The 26,766-nt window shown below is 34.4% G+C and overlaps 1 protein-coding gene across 2 annotated transcripts in view; it reads right to left on the bottom strand.

The window, feature by feature from the left end:
• Window positions 1-26,766, bottom strand: part of LOC150095609 (nuclear pore membrane glycoprotein 210-like) — a 254,158-nt gene that overhangs the window by 198,208 nt on the left and 29,184 nt on the right. For both annotated transcript variants that reach the window (XM_090410173.1, XM_090410174.1), the window contains exons 4-5: window positions 21,772-21,868; window positions 4,573-4,723 (exon numbers count right to left, since the gene is read on the bottom strand). In XM_090410173.1, coding sequence (XP_090266299.1) covers window positions 4,573-4,723; window positions 21,772-21,868 — 248 coding nt within the window. The remainder of the gene's footprint in view (window positions 1-4,572; window positions 4,724-21,771; window positions 21,869-26,766) is intronic.

The raw sequence follows: 26,766 nt of genomic DNA, 5'->3' as shown, positions 1-26,766 counted from the left end.
ACCGCATATATCAAAATTGCGTTGAACAAATCTAATAATCAATGGTAAAAATTACAATTTGTCCATGATCGATTACTGTATTAATAATTCGTATTAGGCTGCATAGGAGGAATGACATCATCATGCTCATGCCACGAGGCTTGCATGTTTTTGCGTGCTAAATATAACCCTGCAGAGCCCGCAGCAGTAAAAATTGCAGTGTAGGTTACAGTATATCTGAGAGATACATCATTACTAGTATGTGCTAAAATGCAATAAAACATAAAGAAAAAACACTGCAAATATAATACATGATGGTACAAATTAAGTGAATATTGAATCCAACATTATTTCATAGCCAAATATAGAAACTACAAGAGTTTCGTGCCGATTATATAGAAACTAAAAGTTTCGGCAGATGCAAGCATAATCAACCTTATGGGCAACACGTAGTAAAGGTGGAGTAAGCTCCAATCATTTTCCTTAGTATTTTCCATAATGTAAAGCACATCTCCTAGAGGACATATATGATAAATAAGCCTTTGGCTCTCTATTTCAGTAATACATGATGGTTTATTTATTTTCAGTTACAATCTAGAAATTATTGAACAAAGAATAAAAAAAAAAAAAGACAACTAAACCATACTATACTGATATCGGAGGTCGCAGTATCTCTCAGATACAATTTATTGTCAAATATCACAAACCTTTACATAACATGTGTTAAACCAAACTGACAGCAAAAACCAGTGCAGAATATCACTCGTAACATATGAATGCACAGCTACTTGTAACCTCCAAGATATACACTGAATTGTGTAAAATATTTATATTAAACAGTTTGCATGTATCTGTCAGATCAGCTGCGAGCTCCGCATAGTTAAAGACACGTTAATCAAAACTCTTGCCACGTATATCAAGGGATTGCCGCAATTAATTTTGCCGTGTTAATCAAATCCTGTGTTAACCAAGGGATACCTGTATATATAAAACGGGTGCCTGTGCAAGTAGTATCTTAAAGAAAAAAATGACACAGTTTTTTGGAGGCTGAGGAGACCATGACAGTTATTTTTTGAATTGTCTGGAGCTTCAGAAATTATCAATAGTAAGGAAGAGTGAAATAAGATTTTCTTGTAAGCAATAAGATAGGAAGGTGGCACTAAAGTTTACAAAGTTATCCACATTTCACAGAAGAACAGCAAGGAGATAAGAATTTAAGGAATTGGTTATAAAAGATCTTAAAACTTTGAATAGGTGTGAACTACAAGGTTTGTCAAGTGAAGCAGAGGAATGGAGTGCAGTGTCATTAACAAAACTTCAGATAAAATTTGAGATCAGTGAGAAAAAGTCATTTATTTACAAAAGGAAGAAAGTGGAAGAGTGGATATAAGTACAAGCCCAGAGACACTCCACTATTGGTGAGGAAATCAGAGAAGAAGTAGCAGTCTTCCATTACATGCAGTGAATGACAAAAGGATTACAACCCATTTATAAAGGTACAAAGGTGGACCAAAAGTAGTTTGGTGAATAGGCCTCTATGCTGATAAGAGCAAGTGCCCTTGAAATGTTAAGGATAATGATGGGTTTCTCCAATCCACTCTCAAGCCACGTTAATTGCAAGTGGTAAAATCCATATTGCTGGTCATTAATTAGCTAGTGTGCCTTCAAACCTTTAAATGAAGAAGTTGACGTTGAACTTTTCCATGATTCCTGAGAGAACTGAAGTGAGAGCAATTTTTTATTTTTTTACTTCGCTTTTTGAATGAACTGAATAGAGGCTTGTTTCCATGCTATAGGGTAGATGTTGAACTAGTAAAGATTGAAAAGATGATATAGGATAGGTATTAATTCTAAATGAACACTTAAAAATTAAGAGAAAAAAAAATTTCTTAATTTTTCAGAGAAATCTAAACTGCATGAACCACAACAGTATGTGTGGCCTTTCCTATGATGCTAATTAGCTTCCACCTTTCTAGGCAGTCTATCTACCAGTTTGTGATAATATGAATCAGCATTATGGACCATTCTTCCTTCAACATGACCTTCTATATACCATTGTTGACCAATGCATAATGTTCAAGTTGTCCAAAATATGTTCTATAGATTGAGATTAGGATTCTGTTCAGGCCAGTGAAGTTTTAACATATCAATGTTTTTTTAACCAAGAACAACAGTACCTGCAGTATGATGTGCTGCATTACCATGCCAAAGGAAACATGGATCTGTTTCTTCCATAAAACTGTCACAATGTAGGAAGAAGAATATAGGCTATCTGTAATCAGCCTTCTAGGTGCTACAAGTCAAGGTCATGAGCCCATCCAGGAAAAACAACTCTTTATATCTTTCTTTGCATAAGACATCTGCCATGCCTAGACTTGTCAATTAGTAAAAGTGTAGTTCGATTCATCACTCCATTCCATGGACTTCCAATGCTCTATGAACCAGTCATGATGTTCTTTACACCAGCAGTTAGCATGGTTGGTTAATATGTGGCTTACATGCAGCTGCCCTTGCACAGAAACCAATACTTTCCTACTGCTAACCTGAACTTCTGCAGGCTGTTTGAACTCTTACTTGACTATTTCAATACTGGGATGCCAAAATTACCATAATATACTCCTGAGTACCTTTTGGTCCCTTGGTGTTAGCTGCTTGGAAATTTCTGCTCGATTCATACTGAAGTGACATCCTCACATTTTCACTGGCCTGATAATATTCCTATGGTTCATTCCAAGCAGTCTTTTACCAATGTCAAGAGAAGAATAGCTATTGATATGCACCCTACAATAATACCTCTTCTGGAACTCATAAGTTCTCTACATACCACTGATAGTATGTAAGATATACAGCTAACTCTAAGGTACACTGATATGACCTTGATATTAGTGTTCATAAGAAAAGGATGTTCATAAAACATCATTATGGATAAAATATTCATAAAGTAAAATCTCAATATAAAGGACTAATTTGGGCGATGGGTCCATTAAATCTGAAAGTCCGTTATATAATAAAGTAGATTTTCCGAATGTCCTCATCATCAAATTCCTGCCATGTACCCTCAAGGGGGGGGGGGTACAGGATATGATAGTACTACATGAAAATTTACATCATTACTAACTTCCTATCAACAATTTTCCTCCAAATCAGTCTGTTAGATGTCAAGACCCAACATTATCAGATCTTATATTCCTATTGTCTAAGGCACTTTGTACCGTATCAATCCACCTATATCTTGGTCTTCCTCTGGGTCGTTTTCCTGCCAACCTGGCAGAGAACACTTGTTTTGCTATTTTCATTGTCTTTGTCTTTTTATTGCTGACCTTCATACCATATCTATTATAATAGGTATTCAATTTAGTCATGAATCTTGCAGAATTGTAGCAGATTTATTTAGAAGTATAACATCGTCGCATAAAGCAAAGAGCTGACATTAGTATCTCCAATTTTGATATCATGTTTAATACCGCTTTCCTTCATAATGTGATCCATATAGATAATGAATAACAGAGGGGATAATGTACATCCTTGTCTCACACCAGATTTAACATTAAACCATCTTCCTGTACTTCCTTCAATTCTAACTGCTGACTTACAACTAAGTATTGCTTGATATAATGCCCCATCGACACCACATAACTGTAGCGTATCGACAAAACTTAAATACAGATCATTGTTATATTCCCATGATTTTTCTACTATTTGCCATAGAGTGAAAATTTGATCCTGACAGCCTCTAGTTGGCCTGAATCCAGCTTGTTCTTCACCAACCTTTTCTTCCACAATTCTTCTCAACCGTTTCTCAAGTATACTTGCATAAATCTTACCAGGAACACTCAGTAGGGAAATACCTCTGTAATTCTCACATTCAGTTTTATTTCCCTTTTTATATATGGGTACTATGAGAGCTCTACTCCAATCATCGGGAATTCATCCCTCTGTATGTTAAAAAATTGACAAATTAGCTAATTTCCATGTTTTTACTTATGTAGAAACTTTTGTATGACTTCTAATTTTTGATTTAACATTAAATTAATTCTTTTCCATTTGTCCATATTTTAAGGTTAGGGTCACAAAGATGTGTTTTACCATTCATACATATCAAATTTATATTGAATAGGTCTATATAATGCGTACGCACACAAAGCATTCACTGCGAGTAAACAAATGCAGACTACTGGGCGTGGCTTAGTACACGTCAGAACATCAACCAGCATGCATTAAAACTGCGACAGAAAGTCATGCCACATGACAAAAGAACATTACAGCACGATTGGTGTGATCACGTGCTAATCATTCGCTCAACTTGTTTTAAGAGCAGTGACTGATTTATGTCGGCTAAATTACTACAGTGTTTTTCCAACATATGATGACCTATTCACCAAAATTTGTTAAAAAATAACAGGAAATTAATAACAAAAAATAAGCTGTTAATTTAATTATAAGCAAATCTCGGTTAAAAGCATTTTAAAATTAACATGGTGTTAATTTTCACATACGGACAGGAAATTTTGTCTGTTAAATCCGAAGTCCATTAAATTGAGGTCCGTAAAATAGAGGGTTTACTGTAATGCAATGTCATAATTAAATTCTTACTTTGTATGCTGAATGTTTTGGCTTAACCCATAATATACCCACTCCTGGCTTTAAGCCTTCTACTAACATCACTGATCCATGGAGATCACGATTTTCCCACATTGCAATAAATTCTGGTGAATTGTAGTGTGAGTCAGAAAATTTTAGCAATCTAGGAAGGAAAAAATCATATTTCAACAAATTATACTGAAAATATTTCTGTTATTAAACTATAAAGTCACTGGATTATATTCAGCCATGTTATAAACTACATTTTTTTTTATATATATGAATATAAAAAAATATATTTTTAAAATTCATATTATCATCTAATCTAAGCCTCCGTAGCTCAGTCAGAATAGACAAAACCCTTTGGTCAGAAAGACCTGGGTTTGATTCCCATACATGACATGAGGAACCTTTATCTGGTCTCTTTTGACTAAAGGTGAGTTAGCTGGTCTCATACAGAGGTAGAGGGTGGGTTTTTCTCCCAGAAACTCAAGTTTATCATCCCATAGAACAGGCAAACTGGCCCCGTGAACACATGCATCTACAAAGGACACACTGGGAGGCATAGGGCTACCACCTTATCCTCGAGCATGGTTGCAGTTGCAAGAATACATGCCTGAATACCATAATAGGTAGAAGAGGGGAGGATTAAGAAAGAAGAAAGACAATCTATCAAGTTAAAATCTCAATAACAGAAATCTTTAACACATAAAGTAAGCTTACCTAATAGTGTTTGATATGATCTAATGTGAAAACAGTTAATTCAGAATAAAAATTGATCAAACACTTCATAAGATGAAGGAAAGAAAAGCCTGCCATCACCTGAGAACAAAAACTATACTGCTAGTCTCACTATGAACTCAACAGAATGTAACTTACTTCCCATTAAATTCAAAATTCTTCTTCTTCCTTTCCAGGCTTATAGGCCAAGTGGCCTGTTCTGGACTCAATTCCCTCTTTTTAAGGGTCTTCCTCTACATCGAGTACCTTTTGGGTGGTAATATAGAATTTGTTTAGGTATTCTGCTTCTATTCATTCTCAGTATGGGTTCTTTCCATTTTTCTCTATAGCAAATAACTGTTTCATTTAGGGATGTTGTAATTCCAAGTTTTTTCTTATTTCGCTGCTTTTCATTTTGTCCATTATTGTGACTCCTTCAGTTTTGCACAGAAATTTCATTTCAGATGATTCAATTCTTCTTTCATCTGCTTTTTTTATTGTCCATATCTCACTGCCATAAAGTAAGATTGGTTTAGCTACTGTATTGCAGATTCTTATTCATGTGTGTTTCTGTACATAATTGGGTTTAAAAATTTTATTTATAATGCCTGTTACTTTTAAAAAGTTTGATATCTTTGGTTCTATATCAGCTTCATTTTCATATGACATTGTGCAACCTAAATATTTGAATGTATTTACTTGCTCTATTATTTTGTTGTTTATTACTATTTTGCTTCTTGTTGGATTAGCACCTTTGAAGGCCATGACTTTTGTTTGGTCTGTTGATATTTCCATACCATGTTTTTATCAGATTATTTAGACTGCATAATGATTTTTGTAGTTCATCTTCATTATTTCCAAGGATTATTTGGTCATCAGCAAAAAGAAGAGTAGCTAATCTGGTGTTACGGTTTATCTTGAATCCTCCTTCATTAGTTATCTTCCATTCTTTTATGATTTTATCTATGTATATATTAAATAAAAATGGTGAGAGAGGGCAACCCTGACGTACTCCTCGATTTATTGGTTTCCAGCTTGATGTTGAATTATTGTACTTCACAGATATTTTATTATCTTGATATATATTATATAAGGCTCTAAAGAGTTGGTTTGGTATTTCATATTCTTCTAGGATTTCCCATAGTTTTTCTCTGATAATTTTATCAAATGCTTTGGTGTAATCTATAAAAGCTATGTGTGTTTCCATGTTCATTTCTCTGTGTGTTTCTATGTTCATTTCTCTGTGTTTTTCAATTAATAATTTTAACGTAAATGCAGTCTATGCAAGACCTGCCTTTTCTGAATCCATTTTGTTCTTTTATTAATTTTGGGTCTACTACACGTTTAAGTTTATATGCTAAGATTTCTGCATATACTTTATAACAGGTACAAAGTAAGCTGATTCCATGATAAATTCAAAATTAACTTATTTTAAAATAAATATACACATTTATTAAAACAATTAGTTATTTCAACCACAAATACCTGGTTGGCCAAGTAGTTAGTGACATTAGCAATGCAATAAAATAATAGCTAACAGCTTTAGCAAAAACCAGGCTGAATCCCACCCACCAAAAGGTTGTCAAACCTATATTACTTTGGTAAGGTGGGTGGGTTGAACATCAAATATTCCAGAATCCTGCTTGGAGCTCTTTCACATCATTTCAGTCCTCCTATAAGCAGGGCGCCTGTCTCAAACTGGGTGATAAAATTCATTTACAAATTGAAGATATTCAAAAACATCAATATGCATAGTGGAATTCAATAATCTACTGACTGGAATGGATATGCGATTCACCACCAACCAAGGCAGCAAACTTTTTTGTTTTAAATGTGGGTTAAGGGTTAATCCACATTTAATCCAGAAACCTTGTTCTACACCAAACATGGAACTTTTTCCAGGCCATTTCAGACCTTCAATAACTAGGGCTGTGGTCTGATACTGATAATGAAATTCATCCACCACCTAAAATGCAAGGTTTCTGCTTTTGAAATCAAATTTGAATGTGTTCATAATTTTTTTGCAGCTATTTCAAGAGCTTTAGCACAAGCAGAAAAGGAAGATGGAAAAAATTTCAATAAAAGCCACCTGTTCTATGGTTAATTCTTCACTTGAATCCACCATATGAAGTAAGCAAGCCTTGGTATACTTTTCAAAAAACCAAAGCTTCTATAGATAAAGATAAGAATTTAAAGGGAATAAATGTTAACATACCAGCAAAAACTGCTTCAGCGATGCATTCAAAAGTTGGGATCAAAAAACCAAAAACAATAATCCAAACCAGGAAATGAAGATCACTAACATCATCAAACTTGGCGTTCTTATAATGCAAGACACATAGAGATGAGAATGCCTATATTGTGTGCATGTGTGTGTGTGCACACACACTGCAGTATGGGATAAGGTTTTGACCTGAACTGCCAATATCAAATAATACTGGCAGTATACCATGCAGATCATTAACGATGAAAAGTTCAGGAAAGTGGTAAGATTATTTGGCAAGCATATCAACAATTTGTATAAGATCATTCACTAGTCATAACAAATACCTCAGCATCTCTATCTGTTGTATCATTGCAGTTGGTAAAAGAAAGTCAGATGGATTTGGGAACATTAAAATCTCTGGAGAAGATGAACTCAGTATTAGAAAAGCTGGTATGGAGAAAATCAACATTTAAAGGAAAATATCAAAAAGTTCAGAATGGTTGGTAGCATCAGAAGAATCATGAAAAACAAACAAGAAAAAATGACACAAAGAGATTTTAGCCAGGAATATTCAAAAGGGAGATTTTGAAATGAAAAATTCTGACATAGGATATCAGTACGTAAGCACAAATGTCACCTTTAAGACAAAAACAAAGAGTAACTGAAAAATATGAATTGATTAGTCACCAAACAATCTGAAAGAAGAATTTCATCATTAAATTCTTGATATGTACCATCAAGGGGGAATAAAGAATACTATAATAGTACTACATGACCAAGTGTACATTATTCCTAATCCATTAGCAATTATCTTCCAAATTAGTCTCATTTGTAAGCACTTCAATATTGTTAGACTTTACACTTCTAACTGCATTCTACCTAGATCTTAGTTGTCTTGATCTTTTCCCTCTTGTTCTGGCAACAAGCACCTGTTTTGCTATCAATCTCTTCCATTTTGTTTAAGTAACCATACCATCTAAAATTAGCTCCTCTCCACATTCCTGGATGCTAATAATGTCAGTTTCTTTCTATTTTCATATAATTCTGCTACTGATGCCATCTGTTCACTGTCCTAATTGTTCATACAATTCATATCCATGGGCCTTAAAATTTTATAAACGTTTTATTTCTACCTCAACTTTCAGATCCATAACTTAAAACTGGTTTGAATACCATCTTATACACAGTTGCTTTGGCATTTTGACTGATTTTGTTCTTATTCCACACAAATTTATTCAGGTGCCTCTTCACCATAGCAGCTTGTTTCTGCTGTCATTTTCTCTATTTAATTTTCCATCTTCATAGAAAATTGTACCTAAACAGCTGAAATATTTTAATTGCTCTATAGGTTTCCCATACAGGATATTTCCCATGCTGATATTTTCATTGTTTCTGTCCAATTCTTGTAGCTTTTGTCTTTCTGTTGCTGATTTTTAAGCCAAATTTGTGATAAGCAACTTCATTTAGAATCCTGGAGCCTTGCAATAGATTTGTTTACAACATCATCTGCATAAAGTTTTAAGTTTGTTATCACTGGATGAGAGAGAGAGGAGACTGAAATATTGGTCTTACATCTGATTCTGCATCATTATCATCATCACCTGTACTTCCTTCAATTTTAACTTCTGACTAACAGCTTGGTCTGCACGGTTAGCCTAGTGGCTATGCGCTTCACAACCATATGCCTGGGGAAGGAGTGTCCTAGGTTCGATTCCCGTCGGTGACGTGAGGAGCTGAAGGATCTTCCTCAGCCATAGCCAAGTTAGCCAGTCTTGGGCGTGGACAGCAGGGTTTTTTCCTCAGTTTATTCTGGGGTTTTTCATCCTGCAAAGCAGGCAAACTGGCCTTGAGAACTTAACACTACAGGCCATAGGATATACCGGGGCATAGGGCTGACCACCTTATCCTGAAACGGATTGAGGTCCGATGATCAATGGACCCTCGACACCGCAAGGTAAAAGAGGGTATAAAGAAGATGAGATGAGATGAGATGAGACTAACAGCTTAAATATAGACTATTGCTCTATGCAATGTTCTATTTAATCCATATAAGTATAGACTTTTGATAAATTTTTCTCTTGGCCTTGTCATATGCGTTTTCTTGAGATTTTCAATGTTTGTAATACAAGCATTGATAAACGCTTTTTACAAAACTAAAACACATATTCTTGTTATATTTCCAGGATTTTTGGCCTGGATCCAGTTTGTTCTTCCCCAAGTTTTATTTCCACCATTTTTGTTAGTAGGTAAGATTTATGCTTACATAAAACCTACGTTGTTTTCACATTGTTTTATTTCAGTTTCTTGTAGATGGAAAGTGTGAGAGCTATACAAGTATCATCCAAAATTTAAACTTCTCACCAAGCCTTCTTAATTATACAGTGTACTGTAAAACTTTTATACCTCTACTTGAGCATTTCTGGTTGCAATTCTTTACTCCAGCCACCTCTCCACAAAGCTCAGAACAAAGTATGATAGCAGGTTTATTGCTACTTTCTTTCATAATGTGATCCATCTAGATGATGAATAAGAGTGGAGATAGTGTGTAGCCGTGTCTTATACCTGATTTTACATCAAACCATCTTCCTGTACTTCAATTCTAACTGCTGACTTAAAATTTTAATATAGGCTATGTATTGATTGATATAGGGGATCTCATTCATACAATATAATTGTAGCTTTTTTGAGTGGCTTTTCTCTTGGCACCATGTCATATGCAGATAAGGATATCCTAGATATCTGGAGTAACAACTTTGAAAGACTTAAACAAAACAAGCAGTGACAGAACCATACTAGAACATTTTCAAGAGGTGTACGTATCAATACTTGAGATATAAAAAGCCATCAAAAACATGAAACGTGGAAAGGCAGCTGCAGTAGATGATATTAATACTGATGGAAGTATAAAATTTTTGTTACAGTTGCACTGCAGAAATCAGAGGGTCTCGTCAGGAGGTCGAATTTCAGATGATTGGAGTAGAGCTCTAATACTTTCCATCTATAAAAAAAAAAGGGAATAAAGCTTAATGTGGGAATTACAGAGAAATTTCTCTATGAAGTGTTCTAAGCAGGGATTTATGCAAGCATACTTGAAAAGTGATTGAGAAAGATTGTGGAAGAGAAACTTGGAGTAGATCAAGCTAAGTTTGGGCCAAACAGAGATTATCAAGATCACATTTTTACTTTACTACAAATAGTTAAGAAATCATGAGAATATGATAAGAATCTATATTTCAGTTTTATAGATCTGGAAAAGGTATATGACAAGGTGCCTAGAGAAAAGCTTTTCAAAACAGTATAATTATATGGGATAAATGGAACATCATACAAAGCAATACATAGTCTACATTTAAGTCATAAGTCAGCAGTTAGAAATGGAAAAATACAGGAGGATGGTTTGATTTAAAATCAGGGGTAAGACAAGGATGCACATTATGAAAGAAAGTGGAATAACCTGACATTAGAATCAGAGGATATCAAACTTAGCTCTTTGCTTTATACAGATGACGTTGTACTCCTTAATACATACAGTGCAAGTCTCCAGGATTCTCTAACTAAATTTCATTATAGCTGTAATAAACTTGGCTTAAAAATCACCAATAAAAAGACAAAAACTATGAAAATAGGCAGGAACATAGAAAACTTTGGCTGCATTCATAATGCAGAAAACTATACAACAAGTAAAATATTTCAGCTATTTAGGCTGTTTTTAGTGAAGATGGCAAATTAAATTTGGAAAAGACAACAGAATAAAATAAGCTGGTATGGTGGGGAGACAACTGAATAAATTTATATGGAATAAGAGAGAAATCAGCCAAAACATGAAACTAGCAGTATATAAGACAATGTTCAAACCAGTATTAAGTTATGTTTCTGAGAGCTCGGTTAGAAATAAAGCACTTGATTAAAGATTAGAGACCACAGATATGACAGTTCTTAAAAAAATTAGGGGCCTGAACAGCTGGCATCAATGACAAAATCATATTAAAAATAAAGACATTATGAAGGAACTTGACATTAAGGTGGTATGGTCACTTAAATAGAATGGGAGAAGAAAGGTCAGCAGGAGATGTGTGATGCCAAGATGCTGGAAAAGACCCAGATGAAGACCATGGTCAAGGTGGATTGATTTGGTCAGAAGTACCTTAGAAGAACAAAATGTATTGCTGAAATAATATAAATTTGATTATATAATGCTGTCATAGTAGCCTGAACACCCTGTTTGAAGGTACAAATCAGGAAATTGATGATGAAACACAATCTGTTGCTACTCCAAGATTCCACATCCCTGGTGTGAGTATCTGATTGTGTGTACAATAACTTTTTAATGCAGCAATCAATATTTAGTCTATGGTGAGCATGTTTTTAATGCCAGGAAGACATAGGAAAAGGAAAGACAAAATTATCCTTTTATGCTATTGAAATGAAGTGGAATGGAATTTGACAATCAAGCCTTATTGCTGCAAAAGAAAACATAAATGTCTTTTCAGTGAAGTGGTACAATGCAAGAAGGCATCATAATACATTTAATCAGAATCACAGTTTTTAAATGTAGTAGCATCTGATTATCTAAGTGGACTTTATTTGTTTTTTGTTTTTTTTTAATTTAAAAAAGCATTATTTTTTTTCAGTGGCGTATCTCAAAAATCTATCATTATTCACAAAACATAACAGATGTGGTGTATGAATGCAAGATGCAAAATCACAGCTTTAAAACATTACCTAATTCACAACATATTTTAATAGTATTAAAACACCAAACAAAAACTAAATTATAAAAGGATGCTTATTAATTGGCTAATGTTTCACTGTATTTCAAACCAGCATCGTCTGTGCAAAACAAACTGTAATGAACAAAAGATCCAAGTCCTAATTTAGTATAATGGTGTATAAAAGAAGTATTACAGCTGTATAGGAGTTGATCTTAAGATAAGTCATCCAAATTTTTGTCTTATTAATGAAGCTATACACATTGTTTTAAAGTTAAGAGAATGCTTCATAACCATATGCGTGGATAGGCTTATGTGTTCGTCAGACATGTTATGATAGGTTTCACGGTATAAAAAGAACACAGATGGTTAAGAAAATAACTATTTATTAACTTAAAAGCTAATATTTCGCTGGTCTTATATCCAGCATCTTCAGAGCACACAACGCAAAGTTTGTTACAAAGGCAAGACAACCACAATCCGGTGTAACAGTGGGGACAGTATAAGTGATTGCAGCGTGCAACACAAGACTAAAGTCCTAACATGGCGCCATCTAGGTTAAAAAAATAAAAAATAAAAAAAAAATTCAAAGTTTTGAAACAGTAGTCCAAATGATAAAAAATAAAAGTAATAAATATTAATTTGGTCTTAGGATGACTGTCTCCCAAATCTTTGGTAGATTTATACAGCCATACTTGTTAAATACTTGTTAACAAGTATGGCTGTATAAATCTACCAAAGATTTGGGAGACAGTCATCCTAAGACCAAATTAATATTTATTACTTTTATTTTTTTATCATTTGGACTACTGTTTCAAAACGTTGAATTTTTTTTTTTTTTTTTTTTTTATTTATTATTTTTTTTTAACCTAGATGGCGCCAAATTAGGACTTTAGTCTTGTGTTGCACGCTGCAATCACTTATACAGTCCCCGCTGTTACACCGGATTGTGGTTGTCTTGCCTTTGTAACAAACTTTGTGTTGTGTGCTCTGAAGATGCTGGATATAAGACCAGCGAAATATTAGCTTTTAAGTTAATAAATAGTTATTTTCTTAACCATCTGTGTTCTTTTTATACCGTGAAACCTATCATAACAACGCTTCATAACCATTTATGACTCTCAAAATAGTCTTTCTGATCTGCAATGACCTCTATATAATACATCGATTTTCTTCCGTCTAATCCTGTGTGAAGAGGTGTCCAAACATTGGCCTGCTATTCCTGATCCACCATAATAATAATTATTATTATTATTATTCGAGTATACATAATTACAAGTGAATCTGACTTACACAGCCTACCAATATAAAACACTAACTTTTCACATCCTTAAGAATAAGATTAGAAATCACTAAAAAACTATATAAGAGATCTCAAACATCGGCGAACATATCCAGTCAGACAACATAAACTTCAAGGTCTTTCACTCTTTGAAGAAATGGTCAGACAACATTTCCACCAATACCAACTTCACTATCGTACACACAAACATAAGTATAAAAAAAACACAGGCTTACATTGATAACACAGCACAACTACACAATGATAAACATAGATGCCCTAATACTGACCGAAGTTGCAATAAACAACACAGAAATTTACGCATACAACATAAATAATTACCAAACCTACAACTTATGTAGACCAAACAAAAGAGGAGGTGGCATTTATCAAAGAAAAATACAATGTGACTGAACAACAAACTCATTTCGAACATGTGGAAACTAATTTTGGAAATCACAAATAGCCACAATAGTATCAAATGCACAATAAACACAATATACAGACCCCCAGATGATAATAATCCACTCAGCTTTCTTCGCAAGTTAGAAACATGGCTAAGCAGCATCGAACCCTGTACAACAAACAGGCTCATCCTAATAGGAGACATTAACATAAATACTCTTGACCACGCTTCTTCAACCACTAACACATATCTTGATATACTAAGTCAGAACAACATAAACCCTACCATTAACTCCCCAACAAGAGAAGATATACTCCATAACTCACTAACACAATCATGCATTGATCATATCAATATACGGGCTCCCATCCATACATATACATCATCAGGAATGAACGTCAAAATTGCCGATCACTACTTTGTCTCAACTTCGTTTTATTACGCTACCTACCCCCCCCCTTCCACTACCACAAAAGTCGACAAAACTCGATCATACTAAAGAGCATTGTCGATAGCCATGTAAAAAATACAGACTGGAATTCCCTACTTAAAATAAATGATCCTGTAACATTATACGAGAATTTTCAACTAAAGTTCACAGAAATATACAAAAAAGCAACAAAGCCTACACAAACGAGGTGACAAACAGACAACAATCCATGGATAAATTACAACATACTAAATAGTATTCTGTAAAAGAAAATCTATGGAAAAAACTTAAAAAGTCGCCCAGATACAAAAACACAAAAAATCAACTAACAACAAAAATTTGTAGGACAAAAAGACGCTACTACTTCCAAAAATTCATGGAATATAACGACAACATTAAGCAAACATGGGCTACACTCAATGAATTAGTAACTCGAAAAAAGAAAACTTCAGCACAAGATTTTATTGCAAAAAGCTTCGGACAGGACACAAACCAAGAGGAACTAGCAGACTCATTCAACCATGCTTTCACAAACAATATCACACAACTCAAAAAAGACAAACTACCAACGATTAACAAAAAACTACTGACACAAAGTCAACAACAAACGATGTATTTTCCACCCATAACAAAACAGGAACTAAAAGAAGCACTCCTACAACTAAAACCAAAGACCACTCCAGGAACAGACAAAATAAGACTCACAGACCTTATAACACACTTTGAACAAATAAATCCAATACTTTTGAAACTCGTGAACATAATATTCGACACAGGCATTATTCCACAACTAAAAACTGCAGTAATTATGCCAATACACAAACAAACGGCAAAAGAAACGATACTCAGAACTACAGACCAATAGCTACCCTACCAGTCATCTCAAAAATTCTAGAAAAAATAACACACACCAGACTACAGAATTATACAGAAGTACAACATCATCTCACAAAACCAATATGGCTTTCAGAAAACAAAAAGCACCATCACTTTATTAGAAGACATTGCCGACACAATAAACAAAGCTTTCGACAAAAACAAGTACGCCGTCCTTATACTGCTGGACCTAACCAAAGCATTTGATACACTTGAACATGACATACTACTCACCAAATTATACTCAATAGGTATAAGAGGAACACTTGTGTTCCTCTTATACCTATTCTGTTCTGTTACCTATTCTGTTACTTATACCTATTCTGTTCTGTTTGAGAGGTAGTTCTTGAACTACCTCTCAAACAGAACACAAGTAACAAAAATAGGTACGTCACAGTCAGGGTAAACAAATAAAACATGGTGTACCTCACGGTGCCATATTATCACCCACTCTATTCAACATATACATTAACGATGTTCATAACATATCCATAAGAAGTCAAATATTTCAGTATGCAGATGACACTGCACTACTAGCAATTCACACAGATATCAACACAACTCTCTGCAAAGCACAACAAGACCTAAACGAAATCACAACATACTTCCACCAAAACGCAATTCTAATCAACGGCACCAAAACACAGATGTTGATAATACACAACCCAAGAATCATACGCCCCGCATCACTATTGATACACTGTCACACATACCACTGCATTAACAACAAAAATACCTGCCAATGTTCCGAAATCAAACTTGTAACACATGCAAAATACCTCGGTCTCTATATAGATTCCCACCTTAAATGGACAAAACATATAGAATACCTACACACCAAACTCCAGATCATCGCAGCAAAACTCTTCCAAGTTAAAGACATTATTCCATCCAACATAAAAAAAAACTCCTATATCACATTATCTGCAAATCCCTACTCAGATACGGAATAACAGTCTATGCAAACACATCAAACAGCCACCTAACAAAATTAGAAACATTACAGGAAAATCATGTCAACAGTGATCTGGACACCTTACACACAACAACCAATATCCGACAAGCACATAGTGATACACAGAATTCTGAGCATTAAAAACCTGAAACACTACATGACATTAACAAGGAGTTACTTCAACATCACCTATTGAAACAACAGAGACACATATCGTATAACACGACCCACAACAACTTCTACATCCCTAACCCTTCAACAATTCATACGGTTCTTTTGTGAGATCACATCAGATACCCACGCAACTCAACAACCTACCAAGAAATTTAAAACAGATAACTACAGAACGTTAAAACACGAACTCTGGAAAATATACCAACAAAGTTAATATACCATTAACACTAATATACACATCACAAATCACCAGCATCCAATGCCAACATCCCATACATAAACAGTAGCAACAATATAAATAGTGAAGCCTAAATCCCATTCTCTTCACAAAAGCTAACCCAAGCTTCGAAGTAGGTGGGATTAACTCGCCCCACTCAACCACACATAATCCTTATAACCAAAGAAGCAGATTATGTAATAAAACAGTTAGTAAAGTATACAACAATAAAGAAGATACTGATTCTTATGTGATAATATCATTAATATAATACTCTTATGTAACATGAAAAAATAATGTAATAAATTATTCTTATAATTAAAAAATTATATATAAACAAAAAAAAATTATTATCCAAAAAATTCTGAATAATCTTCATTGTTAACATTAGAAGAACATGTGTTGTAAATACATAATATAGAGGCAAAAATACTATTAAAAATTTTAGTTGAAAATGCAGCACTTAGTGCTGAATTCTGTAAAATTATAAGTTGCAATGTCACTCAAGATGTCTATTGTATGTGTAAATATTTTAGCAATCAATAAATGACTATTACTACTAAAAAAAAATAATAAAAAAATAATAAATAAATAAATAAAATTGACACCTCCAGGGAGTCTACAGACTCATCAAGGGAGGGCACCTGCTCTACAGCCATATCGCCACCAACTGACCGCAACTACACCACCACCATCAACCGCCGACCACCACCACTAATATTTCCACAGACAATGTGGAAATACTAGTGGTGGAAATAATGGTAGTGAATGTATTTTTTTATGTTCTTCAAGGATGTCACCAAATCTTGTGTGTCCATAGTAGGCGCTAAGTCATAGTTACATGTAGTTTGTTCATAGGAAAGCAAATCAAAGGTGCTATTTTGATATGTAGTTTGACACAAAAACGAAACACCACTATTCCTATTCCATATATCCAAGGTACATCTGAAACGAGGTACCTTGATATATGGAATAGTGGTGTTTCATTCTTGTGTGCTTGAGGAGGAAGGAAGTGAGGAGAGGGGGCATGTAGTATTTTTCTAATTTGTGAGAGCTGTAGCCACTGGCACCAAGAAAGTATGGCAAAGACAGTTGTGGAAATGGCTGTATCATTAGAACAAACAGCCCTGGCTCTAGATGTGTTTTTTGAATTCCATACTGTTGGGCTGGATAATGATATGACTGTTTATGCAGATATCTTCCTATGTGCATTATCTTTCTATAAATAGAAAGAGATAGTGAACCATCTGAAAGGTAAGTGATTATTGTGTCAAGAAAAAGCAAACAGTTATTTGATTATTTTTCTAATGTGAAGTAAATACTTGTTCTCAAAGTGTTTCGTGCAAAAGTAAGCTAATGGGGGAACCCATTGCAGTAATATTAATCTGTTGGCAGATTTTTTTTCCTCACCAAGTGAAAGTCAGCACACACACACACACACACACACACACACACACACACACACACACACACACACACACACACACACACACACACACACACACACACACACAGGAAGAGCATCAGATCAATTATATCAGACTATCATAAATAATGTACACTCAATGGCCAAAACACTAGAGATAGGGGTGACAAGAAGTTGACAGTGGCATCCTCCTGCACAGAGTGAAATGTATCCAAACTTAATGCAGATGGTAAATAGGCAGACATTAGGGCTTCCCAACAGTGTATCACAATCAACGAACATGGGTAAATGTGGCAATCTTAGCAACTTTGACAGTGGATATATTATGAGCGTAAGACAGATGGGTCATTCTATCGCCCAAGTGGTAAGAACCGTAGGGTTATCAAGGGCAACCATATCAAGGGTCCACTGCAAGTATACCATCAATGGATGTACCAGCACTGAATGAGCAAGTGGTAGCCAATCACAGGTCAATGATGGCACAAATCGCATCCACTTCCAATGCCAGAGGTCCAAGCAGTGTTAGAGAGCAATAGAAAATATATTCTTATTTTAATCCTTAAGTGCATGAACAATGAAATTTTGTGAGTGAAGTATCTTCATGGTACATCCTAACTGTGTACCACTGTTGACAGCTCATCATTGGGCATAGTACCTCATCTGGTGTTGGGACCATCAAAACTGGACCTTTGCAGAGTGGACCAGTTGTGTGGTCTGATGAATCCCGTTATTAGTTGTACCGAGCTGATGGGAGGGTGTGGTGTCGACAGCATGAGGCTATGATCCCATAGTGATAGGCTCAGTTCAAGGAGGTGGTGGCTCTGTAATGATTTGGAGAGCCATTTCATGTGACACATTAGGTCCCTTAGTGTGTCTGGAGAGGTCCTTAAATGCTGTAAGCTACCAGAATGTGCTGGCTGATCACCTACAAATTTTTATGGCCTTCATACATCCTGCAGCCAATGGTCTGTTTCAGCAGGACAATGTACCACACCACCGGGACACAATTACCCAGGCATGGCTTGAGGAACACTCATCTGAGTGAGGGACCATTCAGTGGCCCCAAAGTCTCCAGATTTAAATCCAATTGAATCTCTCTGGGATGCTGAAGAGCGAGAGATCAGATCCACGTATCTGGGACCAACATCTAAGGTGCAGTTGTGGACAATGCTGCAACAGGCATGACTGGAATTACCTCCAGCAATCCTCTGTCATCTGGTGAAGTCAATGCCTCGGAGAGTGCAGGCTGTTATTCACGCTAGAGGAGGACCGACATGCTATTAGGGTATCGCTAACATTTTGTCCATTGAGCATACATATAGTTTTAGCCAATATAATTTTCATTTTAAAAAAATTATGGACTCTACAGGCATATTAGAAATAATTATTTTAATTTCCCATGGGTGGCGTTTTGACCTTCACATTAAGGTCACCATCTGGAGTATACACACATATATACAGAGATAAGCTATATTACATTTCACACAGTTCACTAAAGAGACATTAATTTCATCAACAGTTATTGAACTGGCCTGACCTCAAGTGAAAAAAACCATGAAACCTATATTCTATTTATAACATCATCAGAGAATAAATTCATATAGGTAGTTTTATTACAGCAAAACTGGTAAGTTAACAATTGGGGGGGGGGGTAATGGTGAGCCCATGGCTGTGCCTTCTTTTTGTAGGTAGAAAGGTAGGTTTGTAGGTTGTTTGTAGTTAGCAAAACACTGTCTACCTACAAAAGGAAGGCACAGCCCTGGGCTAACCATTATCCCCCCCCCCAATTGCTAACTTTTATATGGAATATTTTGAGAGCTCTAGATTGCTCTCCTTTAAAACCCAAAGTCTGGCTTAGATATGTTGACAATGTTTTCGCTATCTGGTCCCATGGCCGCTAGACATTAGACACTTTCCTCAGCCACCTAAACAAACACAAATGCATACAATTCACCATTGAGATTGAAAAGCAGAACACACTTCCTTTTCTAGATACACTTGTCACATGTCTTCCTTCTGGCGGTCTTTCCTTCACTGTTTACGGGAAACTAACACATACTGGCCAATACATACACAAACTCTTATCACCACCCAACACAAAAACTAGATGTCATCAACACACTAAAAAAAACAGGGCTTTGAAGATGTGCTCAAGTGAACAAGCACTTAAAGATGAATTAAAAGTTATCAGCAATACCTTCCTAAAAAATGGCTATAGCCAAAATACTATCAACAAAATTCTGCACAAGACCTCATTTAAAAACAAAAATAAACTAGACTACAATAAATTGAAACCATTCCATGCATCAAACATCATCAGATAAAAAAAACAGAATACTACATAAATACAACCTTAAAGCCATGTTTAAACCTCCTACAAAATTAAAGAACTTACTCAACTCAACTCATCTAAGGATCCACTCCCTCCGATGGCCCACCCAGGAGTTTACCATATTCGTTGCACCTGTAATTTGCCCTATATAGGAAAAACAGGATGCACAATTCCTATCAGAAAAAAGGAACATAAACGACACATTAAATTTAATAACTATGGTAAAGCTGGCCTTTCTGATCATGCCCTGAATACTTTACATAAAATTGGCTGGAAAAGTACCTGTAGTTTACATCACACCAAAACGTGGTATGAACATAAATTTAAGGAAGCCTGTGAAATTCTTATCAGCCACCCTAATCTTAACAATAATGACAGTCTAAAAATCCCAAGAATATGGAAAACACATATTTTACCCACATATCCTTTCTCCCTAAGAGTTAATTATAAATAGGACTAGAGGTTACTTAAGTATAAAGAGCTAATAAGCTTCATTTCGGCAATGAAAACATTACTTAAATTTAGGGGATATTAAATCCCACATAGTTTTAAAACCGAATAAGAAACTCAAAGATTGGAATCAGAGAGTTTCTTGCCGAATATAGTAAACTATAAAGTATCGGCGATACTAGCGTTAGCCAATGCAAGTGATCCTAGTACATAGTACATAGGACTAGAGGTAATCCAGGATCTTAAATCTAATATAACAACTTTCATATTAAATTACGACATCATTTTTTGCTGTAATAAAACTATCTATAGGAAAATATTTTTCTTTGATGTTGTCTTAAATAGAATATAACTTTGATGCAGTTATTTTATTTTATTTATTTATTTATTTTAATTTTATTTTATTTTTTTCACTAAAGGGCGGGTCAGTAGAATAACTGTTGATCAAATCATTGTCTCTTTAGCATACTGTGTGAAAATAATAATCGTGAAATGTAATATAACTTGTCTCTGCATATATATGTGTATACTCCAGATGATGACCTTGATATGAAGGTTGAAAAATCAGGAAATTAAAATAATTGTTTATAACACAGTTGTAGAGGCCATAATTTTTCTAAAATGAATGCTGATCACCGTGATAACACTAACGGAAAGGATTCAACCAACATAAAAATATAATTTGGTTTGCTAAATCTCAACTGTCAGCCTATCCTCATTCCTTCAGTATATTCACAGATTTCAACTTCTTTACAGACTATGTCAGTTACCTAGCTTCAATCCTTATGGAATGATGATAATAACAGCCTACTTAAAGATTTTGCAGAAGAAATACCAAACTGATTGTGGACTAAAATTCTTTATATTTAACACCAGACTAAATGAACAGTGCACTTCCCATCGAACATCAATTTATGATTAATAATTTCAAAATGAAAACAAGTATTTCTATTTTATAAAACAGTTTACCATCCTAGTAAAACATATCACTTTAATTCTTTCTGCACATTATTTAAACATTAACTCACCTTAAAACAGAATTATCTTTGACATCGTTTTCTGAACTGACAGCATTTTTAATCTGCCATTCAAATTCTACACCTCCCAAATTTGAAAAAGTAAGTCCTGTTGAAACATATGTCACTTTTAGAATATATGTAATAAATTTCTTTGAAATCATGTAGTATATTTCAGATATAACTGATAACATATATAAAAATTATACATGACAAGAAAGTATATTCTTATTTTAATCCTTAAGTGCATGAAGAAATGAAAGTTTGCAAGTAAAGAATCTTCATGGTGTGTGTCCTCCAGGGAGTCAAGGTCTAATGGAGGAGGACAACATATCACTAACACCAGCTGCTATACTTTTTCTTAAATTCATTCACACTACCTGCACTCACCACCTCCAAAGGTAAGCCATTCCAATCACGTACCATTCTATAAGAGAAAAATATAGTTCTCCTCTCTTTCTTGACTGTCTTCATTCTCAACTTCATGAATATTATGGTGAGGTCATATTGAGGCCTTCTAAGAGACAAAATGATTTCCTTATCCTTACATGTCCATATTCATTTCAACATTGCAATTATTCTCTGAGTTTATTTGAAATATTACATGACCCTCGAATTTCACTTCCTATCTATGCAAACGGAAAGATTCCTAGTCTGATCAGTTTTTTTTCTTCTAAAACAGTCCCACCAATTGATATATATATGCAACTGGTAATTTCATCATGCTAAAGTGCATAACTTTACATTTCTAATGTTGAACTGACAACTTTTTGCATACCCGTAATTCCAGCCTATTCAAACTATTCTGCAAATGTTGCATATTAGTGGCATTCCTGATTTTACCCTGCCTATCTTTGCAATGTCAGCAAAGATGTGTATGTCTCCTGTCAAATTCTTCCCAATGTCATTAATGTACAGACTAAATAATAATGGATCAAGGACTTATCTCTTGGGTACACCAACAGTCTCTTTAAAGCCTGCAAACTAACCCTCTCACCCCATTCACCAGTTTCTGATATCTGTCAGTCAGCCATCCTGTTATCCAAACTAATAGTTTATAATCCAATCACGTATACCATGTAACAACCCTTCGTGCTATATCTTATCAAAACCTTAGCAATGTCAAAAAGTATGTATCCATTTCCCTTGTCAAATTCAATCATGACATTATTATGAAATATTAGCAAGTTATACAAACATGACAGGAAACCCTCAGGAAACCCCATGCTGTTCATTGCAAAATATTGGTTCTCTATCAACCCATTTCTGTATATGAGCACTTATCAATGTTTTCAAAATCTTCTGCATGAGTCCAGAGATTAGGATGATAAGTTGCACAATCAGTGCAATGGGATTATTATACATTCTTTCCTGTGCTGAAACTCAAATGATATAGTTGGTCAAAGGCACAGGCAGTTCAGCTGAACAATCCTTGCTGATATTCCATCAGTCCATCTTGCTGAATTCTTAATCAGTTTATGCAACAGCTCTAGTACTTCTTCCTTCTACACCTTCATCGAGTGTAGAGGTAGCACCGAGCACCATGTTTCATATATTGAATATATATATATATTTTTTTTTGTAATGCATAGAAAAACTAAGTACAGACATATAAGATATATTAAACAGAACAGATGATAATTTTTTTCTCTTCAAGCTAAGGTAAACAAAGGTGAATATGTGGATATGATTATATAAAAGAAGGTACATTTTTATACAGAAAACAATATGCTCTTCTATTTCACTTTACTTGTCAATCATTCCTACTAAGAAGATTTTTGCTGTATATTATATTTTTAAAGAGTTCTAAAACACTGTTACGAAGAAGATTACATATACAGGATATAACAATTGAATTACTATCTTCTAATATTTCACTAAACTTGAAATGGCATCAGAAGGGAGCAATACATGAGTATGTACATATGTGCAAGTATTATAGAGGTAAGTTTGCCCACACATGACACTCCTGTGGTATAGGCCACACATGCAAGGTTTGGCAACCTTTCATGTGTTGGGGTGGGGGAATGATATATATAGCATAAGATTGATGAAAGGAAGATATTAGAATGTATTCTTAATCATTGTCCAGAAAGTCAAAAGGTGGGATTCTCCCAGATTTGTAATGGTTTCATGTAACCAAATTTAGTGGGCATTCCTCTAAGCAAAGACAAATTCACACATGAAAACTATTGGATACTATGTTATCAGAGATTCCAACAAAATGAAAGTGCCTAAGCTTCACTATGATTCACATTTCAGAACCTCTTATGTGTCACATTAAGAGATTCTGAAATCCTGACTACATCTTTTAGTGATTTCACCCATTGGAATGGTGAAGTAATAAAATTAAGTATAATTGAACATGAATAATCAACATTACAAACATCTTGCAGTATTAAGCAAGCATGATTGCTAACATGCACTGAAGCAATTCTGCTGTAAGCACCTGCTAATTTTGGTTACATCACTAGGTATCATTATATATGATACGTATGTTTCTTGAAGGTTTTGGGCCTATTTCACAAAGTAACTTTTAAAAAAATAAAAACTTTTGAGAATAATATAATTTAAGTGCAGAGCTGTATCAGGTTTATAACACGCCACATGAAAGGGAGGATGAGACATATCAATCTGAGATGTTGGTAAGCCATGATAAGACTTCTTCATTACTATACTAGACTGTCTACCAAATTTGTTGAAATTAGCAATTAAGTTAACTCCAAAAACAATGTATCATATTTTTACTCCTAAAAGCTCAACAGCATTCCACTAACAAATTAAAAATGATAAATTTAAAAATAAAAACCAGGAAAAATAAGGAAAATTAGAAAAATGTGATGAAGTGTATGATTTCTACAGCAACAAAAGCAGTAACTGTACAAAAAGCTAAGTGAACATGTGACTAAATCAGGAAAGAAATGCCATGAATATGCAAAGAGCATTCATGCCATATTATTTAGAGAAGAGGGATATTAAGGAATCACAGGAAGCTACAAGTTCACATTCACATCAAAGTTTCTTTAAAAAAAAAAATAATAATAATAAAAAATTATGTAGAAATAAGAATGCAAATAAACAACTTACTGACTAAAATTATTATTTACAAGCTGATTTTCACTAGCTCAAGCTGGCATTATCAGAGGCCTTGTGAACAATGGCAGCCATTTGCATGGGACGATGGTGATGTTTTTAATCTGTGGTTGTTATAATTAAATATTTCTTATTTATTTTTTTCCTTACCCACTTCATTAATTTAGCTGTCATTATAGGTGATGATGTAATGCTAATAGAAAACATTTCCTTGAATTTAGACTCACTAAACTATTACCTTTTCCTTTCAATTTTCTAATTATGTAATACATACATCAGAATAGTTTAATTATGTTTATCACCTATGAGTGGATCTGTTATCTGAATATTTGTCACATTAGACAATCTTTTAATGAACTCAAATATATGGAGGACTGCAAAACACAGTCATCTAATAAATCGAGAAATAGTCTGCCACGAGATGAATATCTATCACATAATAATGGGAGAGTTCTAATACCTCCTAGTTGAAAGGTGAATTACAAAAGTTTAAAACATACCATTGTTGTACTAAATGCACAATATCCTATAATTCTAAGATAGTCAAACACAATTAAATTTTCATTATTCCAAGTCCAAAATTCAGTTCTTTACATTCTGGTCTTGAGAGCCTTCATAACTCAATCTAATGTTATCTAATAACTCAATCTAATGTCATAGATGGGTTCAATTCCCATCTATGACACGAGGAACCTTTATCTGGTCTCTTTCGACTAAAGATGAGTGAGCTGGTCTCATATGGAGGTAGACGGGTTTTTTAAATCTCAGGTTTTTTGTCCCTCAGAACAGGCAAATTGGCCTGTGAAAACACATGGATTTACAGTCATAAAATACATATTTAATCCCTTATTAGGAGGACTCAACTAGTCCTAAGGGATGGTTGAGGAAAGAGGAAACCCCACACATGAATAAATAAATTCTGGTCTTTAAAGGCAAGACTAACTGCATCAATCCACTAGATCTATCTTCCTTTGGGTCTTTTTTTTTACTAGCATTCTTGCTAGTAAAAAAAACAAACAAATATTTTTCCTTATCTACCCGTCTCCATTCCAATTATTAACCATACTACCTCAGTTTAGCAGAAAGTATGCTCCCCATATCAACAGTGTTAATTTTGTTTTTGTTCACTTTTTCACTCTCCCTTTTTTTCAATTTATGTCAGTCCCTAGTTTAGTTTCTCTTTGACTTCATGTCATCTTTGCAAAGGTTTGAGAAAATCTAACTTTCTTAGAAGCCAAGAAAGACAAGAAAAAATTTTGTTATTTTATTGATCAGAATAGTTAACTCAAATAATAAGTGCAAAACTAAGTTAAACATGAAATAAAACTAAATTGCATCATTATGTTGCTTAATTCAAACTGCAAATGATCTGTAACTATTCAATGCTGGATGGAAATGGCTTGTGGAGTAGGAGCAAAAGAGAGAGAGAGAGAAGAGAATTTTCAAATAAAAAAAGGAGAATTGTGCCTGAATTTTTGAGACACTTTTTGTGTTCCTGTGCCTGCTCACTAATGAATGGAACTGGGGGAATATGGAGAAACATGACAGAGAAACATATTGTAAAAAAAGGAAAAGAAAATATGTGTCTGAACTTTTGAGGTGCATTTCTTTACTTCACACTCAATTTCAGTTTCAAGACAGAAACATAATGTGGGACTATTGACAAGTGTCTATGCATCAACTGTTTACTTTTCAAAACAAGTAAAGAGCAAGGATTAGTTATTCCCATTACAGCAAAATGATTAAGGCTACAAAGTGAATACATTAGATCTCTAAATTACATTCTCTAGCTAGTTTGCATACAGGACGAAAACCTTGAGATTGACTAAAACATCAGATGAAAAGCCCATATAAATGTTCTTCTCACACTGCAAAAGAAGTCAACTCACGTCTTTCTGACAAAAGGGAATATCA

Source organism: Typopeltis vanoorti, chromosome 20 (genome assembly GCF_054136105.1).
Source record: "Typopeltis vanoorti isolate ZY-2024b chromosome 20, IOZ_Tvanoo_1.0, whole genome shotgun sequence".
Lineage (NCBI taxonomy): Eukaryota > Metazoa > Arthropoda > Arachnida > Uropygi > Thelyphonidae > Typopeltis > Typopeltis vanoorti.
This window is presented reverse-complemented; position numbering and strand designations above follow the sequence as displayed.